Source organism: Athene noctua, chromosome 20 (assembly GCF_965140245.1).
Source record: "Athene noctua chromosome 20, bAthNoc1.hap1.1, whole genome shotgun sequence".
Lineage (NCBI taxonomy): Eukaryota > Metazoa > Chordata > Aves > Strigiformes > Strigidae > Athene > Athene noctua.
Window position 1 is genome coordinate 10,323,090 of NC_134056.1, and position 13,996 is coordinate 10,337,085.

General features: G+C 40.6%; 1 protein-coding gene across 12 annotated transcripts in view; it reads right to left on the reverse strand.

Moving 5' to 3' along the window:
• Positions 1-13,996, reverse strand: part of CACNA1B (calcium voltage-gated channel subunit alpha1 B) — a 309,602-nt gene that overhangs the window by 65,420 nt on the left and 230,186 nt on the right. For all 12 annotated transcript variants that reach the window (XR_012634942.1, XM_074924011.1, XM_074924009.1 and 9 more), the window contains 4 exons: positions 13,181-13,310; positions 11,824-11,883; positions 10,445-10,551; positions 1,719-1,815 (listed from right to left, as the gene is read on the reverse strand). Coding sequence is in view for 11 of the 12 variants with exons in the window: in XM_074924011.1 (XP_074780112.1) it covers positions 1,719-1,815; positions 10,445-10,551; positions 11,824-11,883; positions 13,181-13,310 (394 nt within the window). In the remaining variant the exon portion in view is untranslated. The remainder of the gene's footprint in view (positions 1-1,718; positions 1,816-10,444; positions 10,552-11,823; positions 11,884-13,180; positions 13,311-13,996) is intronic.

Below are 13,996 nucleotides of genomic sequence, written 5' to 3' on the forward strand. Positions count from 1 at the left end.
CATAAAATTTCTAAAGACAATCACAGCTCATTGAGATAAATATTAGTCCTAAGCAAATATTTCCATGGCCAATTATGAAATGAAAAACATACTTGTGTTTAATTTATTCCCAGTGGATAGGTATAAACTCATCAAATATTTTACTCATTGACTGTTATTTGAACTGTTTGAATAATAAAGAAAATATACCAGATACAAAGCAACCAAATGCTTCGAATAATATTTTTTCTAATGAACTGCCTATCAAAATTAAGTATGACTAATCTAGTCAGCATATGTCACTTCTGAACTCCCTGCAAAGAACTTCTCAAATGCATTTATTATTGGTTGTTAGTCACTGATTCATTGTTACAAGTAATTTGCAGTTTAATTTTAGTCTGAGAAGTTTGTCATAATAATAGAAATTGAACAGTCTTACTGCCCAAGCATGGGGTTTGTACAATACCGTTCCTGTTTCTCTGAATGGAAGTGAATAATTCACAAAATTACACTTCTGATGCAACCCAGAAATCCTGAATTAAAACGCTGGAAATATCTCTAATCACCCCATTAATCTTGCTGATTGTTGCATACAAGGCCACATCCAGGAAAAAAAAATTTGAAATAATTTTGAAGACAAACCATATGACTATGACTTCTGCTTCACAGAAAGATTTCTGAATACTTCTTTAAAAGTGGTAAAATTACTGCGTAAAATGGCTCAAAAATAAAGAAGACGTTCAATAAAAAGCAAGTGTTTGGCGTCCTGCTGTAAGAGTGAGCTCCTGTTGACTGTTTTATGACCTAAGAGCTGTACATTTCAGATTTCTAAACAAATAAAGACCATTTTCTACATTGTTCTACATTACCATTCCTTATCTTTTAAGGTAAATTTAGTATGCATAAAAATGCATAAAAACATAATTATTTAAGCATGAATTGTAGGTAAGGACAAAAGCAAATATATATAACAGCTGACCCTGAGGTTTACGTGCCACTATGTAAAAACAGGAATTGCCAGACATAGTTTCACCACTGCAAAAGCACCCATCGCTTTTCCCCCATCCCTCACGGAAGAGCCTGCAAGCAGTGATGTCTCTGATGAAACTCAGAAATTACTTAATTTTTTAACTCCTTCCATTCGTTGCTTTCAGGTCCTGACTGTATTTCAAAGTATTTGTGAAGTGATGTTGAATAAGTAACCACAGGCCATTACATTTATTTTACCTTGTAACTTAGTATTATAGACATGAAAGGGTACTGCTATAAAACTCTGCACTATATATTCTTTAACAGAAAATATGAGCAGATTAGAAGTCCTCATACAGCAATGACATTTCTCGTTAGACAGACTGTGGAAAATCTTGCAATATTCATGTTAAGTTCTCTAGGGAAAGTCAGACACTCCAAAACCTATTTTCTCCTATATCATTTCTAAGAGCATCACACTTACAAACCGCAATTTAATTTATTTGCATTTTTTCTTTTCTTTTTTTAGAAGTTTGATTTTAATGCGGATTCACAATAATTCATAATATTGCACACCATGTTTGCAAAAGAAACAAGTGTTCGACATTTGCTAAACATCTGCACAGCTATTTTTATAAATCTGGCAAAGAGATTAATTGCAACAAAATAAAAGGAACAGAAATAACTTGGATTAAGTTTAGTCCATCAGCTTTCACTCAGATCAGTTGCAAACCTCCAGAGAAGGAAAGATTTGTCGTTAATTCTCTAACCTTTAGTTTTGGCAGCCGTTTAATAGTCTTCAGCGGTCTTAGGACCCGCAGAACTCGCAATGACTTGATTGTGTTGATGTCCTTGCCTTTGGTTCCTCTGCAAGGGATAAAAGGTACAAAAAACAACAGAGGAAATAGTTTGGTCCTCAGGTCACTAACTAGAATATCTATAGGTACCCAGTGTGGTTTTGGTTGTGGAATCGGTTTGGGTTTTGGGTTTTTCTACAGGTTCTGGGTGCCATCCTCACCATGGATGCAGACAGCACTAGTGAGGACTGCAGATGAACAAACGCCCACTTGAGACGTGTTAATCACCTCACAGGAGGAAGGCTGTGGGCAGGACATAGTCCTCGCAGCATCTGGCCACATGCGCTCTCCAGCCTTCGCTCACTTCCCAGCTACACACCAAGCATCACCCAGGACCTGGTGACCTTCCTGCCCCAACTGCCCACCCAGGCAACAGTCAAATCCAGGGCAGCAGCACACCTCGGCTGCAGCCACCAGGAGAGGAGGTTCATTGTCGTCATCCCAGCCCCAGTCAGAAGTGAGAAAGTCAGACTTGGCTTTCCTCCCTCCCAGGCACCTGGGTGAGACAGGAGGATGTTTCTCTGCGTGCTCCTTGCACTTCTCTGGCAGGGACGTCGTGTCTAGACAAGCAGACAGCGACCAGAAGGAACTGGAGCCTTCATGGTGAGGGACAGAGCCACTCCATATCTGTACCCTCATCCTCGAGTCTCTCTTGGAAGACATGCTACCAAATCCATGCAGGAACATGTAATATGACAACATATTACATGCCTGGAACAGTGCTAGGGCAACTTCCCACTTACGCATGCAGGTTCTGCAAGTCATCTTTTTTTTTTTTTTTTTTTTAGTTTTGTTAAAACTGAGTGCAAGACTTGAGACCATTCTTCTTGTTACCATTAAGAGGTTTTTAGGGGAAGGACAGAGTTCCTTGCCTTGTGCGCTTCCAAAATAAATCAAAAAGACAGTTACATCTTCCTTCAACCCAACAGCAAACAATTACATTCCCCTCCATTTCATATGAAGTGAAAAATGGGATGAAAATCTTTAACAAAGTTTTATTCATGACTGTAGGTTTGGGTCTGAGATTGTATTGAAGTAACACAGGTGTGAATGAATAACATGTTGAACAGATGCTGATATACCTATTCTATGCTCTTCCAGTTTGCTAAACATTTCTCCAACAGGAAAGCAATAGAAATACAAGTAACCCAAGAGACTCACAAGAAAGATGTGCAGGCAGTGGACTGCAAAGCTTTCCCGCCAGTGCAGCCAGCCCTATGCACTGCCCTAAGGGATAAACACCAGGAGTGGAGGAAACCACCCAGTTTCATGGCTGGCTGACCTTGCTCAGCCCTGGAAGGGTCTTTTTGCAATCTATCCACTTCTAGATGACTCGTAACTCAGTACTAATACTGTACTACTCAATACTAGCACTAGACTGGAATCTGCAACCTAGAAACACGCATTCCTGTCTCATCTCTGGTCTCTTTCTCCAATTACCAGTCACTGCAGTTGTCCTGAAATGCAATAAGCAGTGAGACATAAGAAATTTTTGGAAAGCCTTGAGCTGTATCCCAGTGACTTATACATTGAATGAAAGTTGTCTTTGCACATAATTTAACAGAAATGGAGAAGAGGGGGAGCATGGATGGATATTTACTTATCCTCTCTCTATGTCCTCTTTCAGGGCTGCTTTAGGGTCATTTTAATCAGCTGCAGATGGATCCTGACTGCTGGCACGGCTGTAAATCCAGGTGATTGAGCTAATACTCACAGTTACTGGACTGATTTAATGCTGAAAAATGTTATATATTTAAACGAAGTAATTTTCGATTCTCATTAGACACACTTTAATCTGGTCGACATGAAGCAGACACTGCCAACATAGCTTTTACTGGCTTTCTCTTCAGGTTTTAGCATAACTGAAGATCGGGCCCATCTTTGGCTTTGCATACTTGCTTTCAGATCACCAACTCCTAGCAAGCAGTGATTCTGGCACAGCCACTGCAGCCATCCCCTTGTCACCATAGCCTCCAGCTGAGCCAGCCAAACTGGAGCTCTCCTACTGCCCAGGCAAATTTGTCTGATCCTTAGCAATGCCCTGGTTGAAAAACAATTTGTTCAGCCTCTTGAGGAGGATGGTCAGCAGCAGGAGGGAAGTAGAAGGGGAAATAGGTTACCAGGAAGGAGACACCACCTGGCTTAGCTAGCCTGCTTGTCCCCATAGCTGATGGTCACCCAGCACATGCCTGTCACATTGGCTGCCCCTTCTGTTCCCTCTGCCCTCCTCCCTCTCGAAAGCCAAGCAAATCGCTTGGGTTGCTCCATGTTGCCCAGCCATTTGAGGTTTAAGTAGATGAGGAAGCCAGGGCAAAGAGGGTGAAGAGGTAGGAGCTCAGGAAAGTAGAGGTGAGAGATGAGCGAAGGTGAGAGGGTTAAGGGACATGTGGTTGGAGCAGTAGGAAAAAAAAAGAGATGGGATACCTTGCCCCAGAATTATATTCCAATCATTTGTGGCCATGTTTCTGGTTTGCAGATTAACACACAGAGCCCAGCTTAGCAGCACTGCCACTGGCAGGTAGCAACCAAAGTAATAAACCTCAATAATCCTCACCTGGACTGAAGCAGAAACACAGACTATTTCTGCATGGTGTCTTCTAGTGCTCCTGAATCCCGGAGACCAAAACACCTATTTACTACCACAGAATAATTCAGGTTGGAAAAGACCCTTGGGATCGAGTCAAACCATCAGCGGCTACCCAAACAACCCTTATACACATCCAGGGACAGGGACTCCACCCCCCTCCCTGGGCAGCTTATTCCACTCTCTGACCACTCTTTCTCTGAAAAATTTTTTCCTAGTGTCCAGTCTAAACCTCCCCTGTTGCTGCCATGTGTTTGTGCTAAATAACAACCATACCAATAAGGCCTCCTGGAAGGGAAGTTCAGACGAGAAAGATACTTCTCATCTCTGAAGGAGCTAGCTCAGGTGTCACAGGGCTGGCCCCAAGCCTGAAGCAACAACCTTTGTGGTCTTAATATTTCTAGGAAAGTTAAACAGACCTACTGGGGACTCGTGAACAGGTAGGGCAAAGCAAATCCCTCCTCTTGGGTCGATGAGAGAAGCTGTTTTCCCCTTGCATGGGGAGGCGTGTGGATGACTGCACTGAGAGCTTGGAGGTGAAGGGCAGACAGCTCCAGTCCTACAAAATTCCTTCTGCATGAATGAAGGACACTAAGAAAGGTTGATTTTTATTTTTTTTTCCTTTCAGGCACCTAAGCAAATAAAGAGCATGAGCCAATTAAATATTAATGGGATTTATGATCTAAGTCATATACAGAATCCTGAAAACCCATACTTATTTCTTGTCACAGAAAGGTTCCTGCTATAGGAGAAAGCTTTTTCAATGGACCTTCTGCAACTATTTCAGCCTGTCAAATAAAACCTGAAGGGTTAGTTTTGGTGTTTTTAAGAACCTCCTCTGCCAATATTGTTTTTTACATCACTTTAATACAAAGCCAGATGTCCCACAAAATAAAAAGTCCAGATGGAACTAGGATTCAGTCAAAAGGTGTATATAAGCACACATTTGACCAGAATATTTCTCACAACAAAAAAAAATTGCTATGGAAGGACAAGCTCTTAGGTGTCTGCAGAATAATGACTACAAAATTCAGAAGAGCTGTAGAAGAGCAAGCAGGATAAAGACAGAGAATGAACAGAAGTCCAGTGACTTAAAAAAAAAAACAAAAAACACCATGAAGAAATAAAATGCATTAGGTCAATTCTTGTCGCATTAGGCTAGTTCTGTTTTTTTCTGGGACAGTTTGTTCCTCATTTATTGAAAACATTAAAAATATTTTAAAAGAGCTTTGCATGGCCTTTTTTCCTTTATTAAATAAAAGATCCGTTAAAAAATTAATAGTTCTTTAAAATGGAAGCTTCTTGTTTCTGTTGCTCCTGCCAGCAGCTCTCATTTCACATAACATGGGCCTCTTAAGAGTCATGTCATCAAATATTCAGAGTAGGGTGGAGTCACCACCTTCTGCAATTGCCTGAAATCCCCAAGGAAGAAAGCGAGTTCCTCCACCAAAGAGTAAATGAGGTCATGCAACTCTGCCCAAACACAAAGCCACCCTCTTCCAGGGTCTAAATGATCTGGTTTCCTAGACAAATGAAAGAAACAAGGAGCCAATTTGCTGAACCACATCAAAGACCTTTCTTTGCATGCTTTTCAGTGCATCTCTGGGTTATCTGCTGCGGAGGAGCCCACCTGAGCTCCTGCCCTGCTTGGAACTGGGGCGTGAGACAATGCAGCTCTGCCTCCCCCTCCGTCCCTGGAGCAAAGCTGCGCTGTACCACACCGACGACAAAACTGCCACCTCCTTGCAGATGGTTAAATGCAACTTTTGCTACCTCCTTCTTTACAAATTGCTCTGCCAACCTCTCAAAAAACTCTCTACACTCTGTTTTCCTGTCAAAGACTTTTCATCAATGTCAGAGGCTGACAGCCTGAATCCCAGCTGGGTCACATTGCCCAGACTGCACAAAACTAGCCCTGAAGCGTCCAGCACTGCTTAATGCAGTTTAGAGGTGCAGTCCTCTGAAAGAGAATAAAACTGCTTCTTTAAACCTACTTATTCAGATTTTCATGAACTGCAACTCACACATTAATGATGTATCCACTAAGTCATCCCCTCAAATCTTTTTGGTACAAATATATCTGCTTATTAAGGTTTCTGACTCTCTGGTCCACTTGGCTTTCTAGTCTGCTTCTATCCTCTGCCTAAAGAAAATTAGGATGAATGAAGATTGTTAAGGGAAAATACGTTTCACTGAATAATGAGTAATAAAGGGACAAAGGAGTCAATGCAATGGGTGTAACATGGTTTGTTTCCACAGTGGCAGGTGTGTGTAGACATATTTCACAGGCATAACAGTGCAGCAAGAGACAGGAATAACGTATTACCCCATGAAACTCCTAGAGAGAGATTCCAGCAAGAAGAAGACAAAGAAAGAGCAGAGTCAATGACAAACAGAAACATAAGGCTATACAGTGCATCCCGTGCACATACAGGTATGTGCTGGCAGATAACCCCATCCCCTGTCCCACGCCCACCAACTCAACATTCATAAAAATAAACAAGCAAGGAAGCAACAGATTGGCCATAGAGCATGTACCCACACATCCCCCGTGGTGCATCCGCCCTCTGACTGACAAGCAGACAGGGCAAATACACCTTCATCCTCCTGACACTGGGAGGTAACCACCTTGGTTGTTTGGCAAATGCTTTTGCAAAGAACAGTGTGAAATTCTGTGCATCTCAGCCAGATTTCTGTTGCTGAAAATGTAAAAATGCAATCTCTTGCTGCTATTCTTCAGCTATTTCTATTGAGCGAGTACATTTTACACCTGGGGCTGATAAATTTTGATGGAAAATTTGCTAGCTTGCTTTAAGATGCTCTATTTCTATTTCCCTAAAGACTAGAACATGTCTGCAATGTTTGTGGCATGTTTATCTCTAGAAAAAGAAAGGAATTTCTCTTGAAATACATTGCTAAACAGAAGATATTTTATTATCATCATCATCAGTATTATTAATGTTTCTAGCATCTCGCTGGGGGCTTTGTTTTTTTGTGTTGTTTTTTTTTTTTTTTAACTACAGTCAAGCACAGTGTAGCTTCTAAAGAGCTACAGGCAGAAAGTAGACTGATAGCTGGTTTGAGAGGCTGAGATGGATTTTATGAACCTTGCAGCAATGAATGATACCATCTCGTATGCCTAAACAAACATAGGCTGCTGCAATATTCTAGATGGAAGCATTTCAGGGAGCTCTGTTTTTCCTAAGTTTTCAGTGACCTGTCTATTCAGCACGAAGTTGATTCCCATCACCTTCACTGGACACCGATGAGGTCAAGAACATGCATGAATTAAATCACACCCACTGCGTGGCAATCATGTATTTTTGCAAACAGAAACTGCTAACAGCCACATTAAATACATTTTTACAGCGACACTGATGATGAGTGATGGGACTGCAGAGTTTGCGGGAAAAAGCCCACTAACAAAACTATGAAGATTACCCAGTTCATTCTCCAAAAGCTCGTTTTCAGGATTATCAAATTTCAGCAGGCTTGGTGCGTCTGTCTGATTTAACCAAATAATGAAGCTGAGCTAGGGACATGACTATCTATGCAATTTTCATTTGAGCAGTCTGAGACTTGTTAGTATTCATAACTCAACTAGTGGGAACAGAGAGCAAGTCATCTCCTATGAGTGACTGGACATCCTGCTCTCAGGTTAGACCAGAGATACTGCAAGTATTCCCTGAATTGGAAGTCAACACTTACTGCCTGTTGAAACATGGACATGTAGCAGAGGTTACAGTCTTAATAAAAATCACAGAAGAAATTAAAATTTTTCCAAGTCTCAGAAATAGGTTTGACTCACTTTAATCTGGGAGACAGTAAATAGGCAGGCAGGTTTTATGCATTTGATTTCTGTAAATCCCTGCTCAATACTTATTCAAAGAGAATGTAAAATAGAAGGAGCTTGGGGCATACTATTACGAAGCAGTCAGGGGATGCACAAGTAATTTATTTAGAGGCTGATGAGCTGCTGTTAGATATTCATCGCCCAATACAAGCAATAGAAAACCTGAACACAAAAATACTAATAAAAATTAAAAGTTATTCATTTTAATCCAAATCCACAGCTTGTCCAAAAGAAAATCTTGTTCAAAGAGAAGATGTTTTAAGGGCAAACCCTGATGTTTGTTTTCACAGCACATGGAGTTGCTCTGAAGGGCTCACAAAATGCCCCTTCTGCCTTCAAAGTCTGAATTATTAGTGAAAAATGGAAATTCTCCATTAACCACAGACTTGGGTAATATTGTTTTGCAAACTAATACTTGTGACTAATATAATTTTACGTTTATACCCTGCTTCAATTCAGAGGAGCTCCATTAAATTGCTAAACTTTTTTTTAATATGTTTTTGCTTAACTCAGGCCACATCCAGTTCTGAAAGATGTTATGCTAATATATTTCATGTTTCATGGAAACTAAGCCACACACATCTAGTCAAGCTTAAAAAGCAGCCTGGTTTTGGATGTCAAATTTTAGATAAGAAGGACATTCATCAGACCAGCAATTCCATCTCAAGACAACCTTGCTTACAACAGAGCACTCAGCTCCTCTGAAAAAGACATTTCTAATGAATAGGGGAAAAGTCTTTAATGAGGGGAGGGCAACATCCATTTTTAAGAACTTATATTTGACATCACTCCAAGATCTACACAATTCTCTGGTGTAAGACTGGCCACAGAAAGCCTGGGTCCCAATATTCCCAAATGTCACTCCTCAACTGGCTGAAAAATCATACCAACAATGTCAATCCCATCTTGTTCTGCTCATCCACTCCTTGGCCAAATGAGCTTACACTTTTTTTTATACAGCATTTGCTATGAAGAATAGAAGATCTAAACCACAAATCTCGCAGTCTTAATGTGAAAGAATTTTGACACCTCAGAAAATTAAACACTTACGAGAAATATTCCAGACCAACCTTACCAGAAAGGTCCTGGCACCTTTTTGTGCCACGAGGGATGTTGCAGTATTTTTCATCAGCAGAGCACATAAGAGGAGCAACGGATATGGCTGTCTGCCTAAAAATTACTGTCAGTCTACAAGACACGGTTCTGCAGTTCCTTGACAAAGGTGAATGCTTTTTCTCATTAGCAAGTAAAACACTGCTAATTCTTTGTCTTCTCTAATCATCATGTCAACAAACAGGTGAATGGAGTTTGGGCATGGGCTGCTAAATGTTCACTGTAATTACTCAAGGCTAATTTAGCAGAAGATTAAACTGGCCAAGGTCTCTACCTTATTTCCAGGTCATCTAGAATTTCTCAGGAAAACATTTGCAATACAATTTTTCCATGGCCCAGAACTGCATGTGGAAAATTTCTTTCCATCATCCAATACTGAGCTCCCCAAGTTCTGAAGAACCTGCATTACTCTTCTTCTGGTCTCTTCTGAGAAAAACGCTCAAATAAAAGGCTAATCCTCATTTTATAAAAGCAATTCTTCTGTGCCTATTGCTCAAAATCCCCCATGACGTTAAAGAAGCACATGGCACCTTATTTAATGCCATAAACAGAGGGCTGTGATTGAGGGAGGGAGCAATTAGGCTTAGAAGTGAAACTGTCTGGAAATGCAAGTACCCTGAATGAGAGAGGAGGAGGAGAGAGAACTACCAAATGCATATGAACCAGAAATATCCATGACTAGAGAGAATGTCTTGTAAAGAGTTCACTGAGTTAACAGCTGATTTCATTAACTATTTTTTCATAGGAAGAAAAATTTTTAAAATTATTGCCTGAAGACACTGGATTGCCACAAACAGTTGCAATGTGTCTTTGAAAAGAAGTTGGCCAAACATTCACAAAAATCTTTGCTTGAATGAACAATGAATGGACTCACCCTAACCCTGAGAGAATTTTCAAGATATTCTACAACACAAATTTAGGGATTTTTCATTTCTTCCCCCCAGCTACGAGATGATAAAGGGCAGAAACTGAATTTTTCTCTGAGAAATGGAGCCACAAACACTATACTTCAACTAGATCTGTGCCAGGGTCCTGCCTGCTCTGCAACTTCTTTCCTAGAAATTGGTATATTAAGGAAAATGTACTTACGAAAAGGCAAATGCCACCAAGGCCCCACTGACCACAATGAAGTCCAGGATATTCCACAGGTCACGGAAGTAGGAGCCAGGGTGGAGTAACAGCCCCAAGTCAATCATCTTCAGAGGAAACACATGAAATTAAAGAGTTTTAATAAAGCAAGTACCAAATCAACACTACAAAGGTACAGAGGAATGTCCTTGATCAAATGATATTTCATAAACTTCTTCAGGGCTTCCCAGCAGCAGGGCAACATCTAGGTAGTTAGTCAAGCTGCTCATCTCTAATAGGTAGAGAGCTCTGTCAAAAGTGAAGCTGAAGTCAATAAACCATAATCAAAAGCAGGAGAGACAAGAGTACTAACTGATGCATGGATTCTTTGCACAGACATGCATTAATTTATGGGAACACTGTGTGTCAAACATCCAAAGAGTTTAATTTTATTTTACCCAATTCCCACCAGATTAGTAGGAACTAACGACTGGCATAGGATATTACACAATAAAACACGAAGAGAGGGCAGGAAGACCCACAGCTAAATGCAACAGTAAAACAAATACATCTGCCCCACAGCACTTGCTGGAAGATGCTGCTCAGCAAAGCCTGGCTGCCTTCTGCATGAGACTGAGCATCTCCTTACAATGCCACTAAAGGTCTTCTACTGTTGAGTCTCAAAGTGCATACGAGACATTTTATCTGTTATTCTGAGAGCTCTACAGCTGCCCACATAAGGTTGCTTGCCTTACATAGCTTCAAATCCTTCTAATGATCAAACAAGGCAAAATGTCGGGTTTTATTCTCCATCTCTTTTACGTCTTGCTCTGACAGTAAAAACTAAATCCATCATTATCCCAAGAATAAATCCTACCTTTAATAGAATTGTGCTTTCTGGGAAGGTACTACCCCACAGTCTTCGCAAAACCTATCACTCTACTGAGTAAAGTCAAAAGATGAATTCTCAACTTCTTGAAACATGACAGACCAAGAATCAGTTACTATTAATATTCCTGATCAGCATCAAAGGAAAAGGGAAGAACCAGACATGTCTCAGTAAGGTCTATCAGCTTCCGTGTCCTCAGCCACGCACAGACATCTCTGCATCAGGCATTTGCATTTCTTATTCTCTTACACAACCACAGCTACTAAAGATATCCTTATTTTCCTCCATAAAATGTAAGATTAGAGAAACCAGGAAAGCTACTACAGAAAGGCATCTGTTGTGCACTGGCTACTTCCAAGTGCTGTTCCAGAGTTAAAGCTTTCCAGCATCACCGCCTCTCCAGGCACCCTGGAGCTCTGTCGTGCTCCTCCCTCCTTCTCTAGCTTCCCAAAAGTAGATGAGTGTAAATCTGAAAGGGGAGGTGAACCTTTCTGCTTAGAAAAATTCTTACCTTGATCACCATCTCAAAGGTAAAGACACCCGTAAATATATAATCCAAGTATTTCAGAGCCTAAATGGGAAAGAGAAATGCCTATTAAGGGAGATTACACAGTGAAAAAATCTGCACATGAGCGAAAAGTCTATTCTAGCAATGGTTTATTTGCTACAATGGGTAAATATAATCTGACAGGAGGCTTTCAAATCGTTTAGGCACAAACTTGAATCATCTGATTTAAAGAGTAACATTTTTTCCAGCCCTTGACAAACTGCAGTATGCATGCCCATGGGTGCTTTGGTGCACCTGCATATATGGCAGGTTTAAAGCAAAATGGATTTTTCAAATCAAGATATTTAAACATCCTTTCCTAAAGAGCTTATTTGCCGGAATCTGCGTAACAGCTGGGGTTCTTCTTCTGCTGTAGCTGACAGTAGTATTATTAAAGAACTCGGGAGAGTAATAGAGTGATAAAATCCTTTTTGTAAAATGGATTCCACTGTTATTAGGATGAGGAAGAGAGATTACTCGTAGCTACTTCACCTCGTTACTGATATAGGGATTCATGGATACTCCTCTAAAAAAAAAAAAAAAAAAAAAGGATAGTGAATGGATATTAAGTCTATATATATATATATATCTCGCAGTATCCACATACTGCAATTATCTATGCTGAAGAGTCCAAAATTAGGCAACTGCATATTGTAATCTCTATATTTAATCTTCAGTTCTGTAGACTCCCAGTTGTCCATGTAGCTATAACCAGCTCTGCGCCAGTGTCCTCATGTGAACGTGCCTGGAAAAAGACACCCAGCTATCTGCATCACAAACACTCCTGGGCTGCACGCTCTCATGTACAAGCTGGCACACTCCTACTTCTGCTTGTAACAGCACCCATCTATGAAGTCTCCAAGTTCAGTTTGACATCCATGGTTAAATAGATTTGCTACTAATTCTAGGAAATTGCTACCATGCCCCACCAAGATACAAAGCCATATCTGGTTTCACTTCCTCACGTTTTGCTCTAGCAGGAGCAGGGGATCTTAGGATAATGTCAGCCCTGGCTCGTGACTGGGGAAGCCTTTCCCTTTGCTGAACGGTGTGTGAGCTCTGCAGGCTTCTTCCACATAAGTCACACCAGCCAAACAACCAGTGATTTCCAAGTTCTCAAACTCAGATGTGGTTGAAGCAGAAGAAAGGGACAGGAATTGTGAACGTTTTGAACAAAGGTGACTTGAGTATGTTATTAAAGAAAGTTTTGCACTTGCCAGTGCACCGTGTTATCCTCTGGACATGGGAACAGACATGCCACGTACACAGCTGTTGGGAGAAGCAGAACAACTTTATTCTGGCCATGTTGGCTAGTACTCACATCGTTCCTCGGTGACTCAGCTTGGACAGGGTCTTCTGCAGCCAGGGCAATGCTGCTGAGGGCTATAACTATGAGGATGACCATCTCGAAGTAGCGCAGGTTGACGATGTAGTGGAACAGACGCCGAATCCTGCAAACAACATAAGCACATAGAAGGGCTATTGCAAGTGCTGTAAGTCAAGTGCAGAAAGACTGACAGAAGGACAACATTCATCAGGAGTATCACCTTTAGGATTCCTGTCACAATAATGATAAGAAAATAAAAGCCAGGATCAACGGCTTTAAACTCCACTTTGCAACAGATCTGTTGTGAGATTTAAAGTAAGACATATAACATTTCTGCACTGCTCCCTACCCCCTCTGCAAAGCAATGACATCTATGTATCTATCAAAAGGGCACTGAGAGCTTTCAAGAAATCACACTCAATTCTGCAAATCATGTTTATATATGCCCCCATCCTTTTCATTTTGAACTCACAGGCTGAAGCCTTGTGAGTTCAAAACTAGGTTTGAAATCCTTTTAATATCAACTAATCCCTTTAAAATTGAGATATATGCTATGCACTTTGAGACTCAGCTGAAACTGGCTTCGTAACTATGAGTACCAGTCTCTCTCTTGCCAAGTACCTCTGCCTTCACTTAAAGATACACTTTATAAGCTGCACAAATACTTTACAGTAATATATTTGATTACTTTAACTTAATCTTTTTCTTCACAAATTGTGTCCAAGAAAAGTGATAAATTCTTCAATTTCTAAGCAATGCAAAACCATTCACAAATTTCAGCTAATAACTCTATCTGACCACAATTCACAA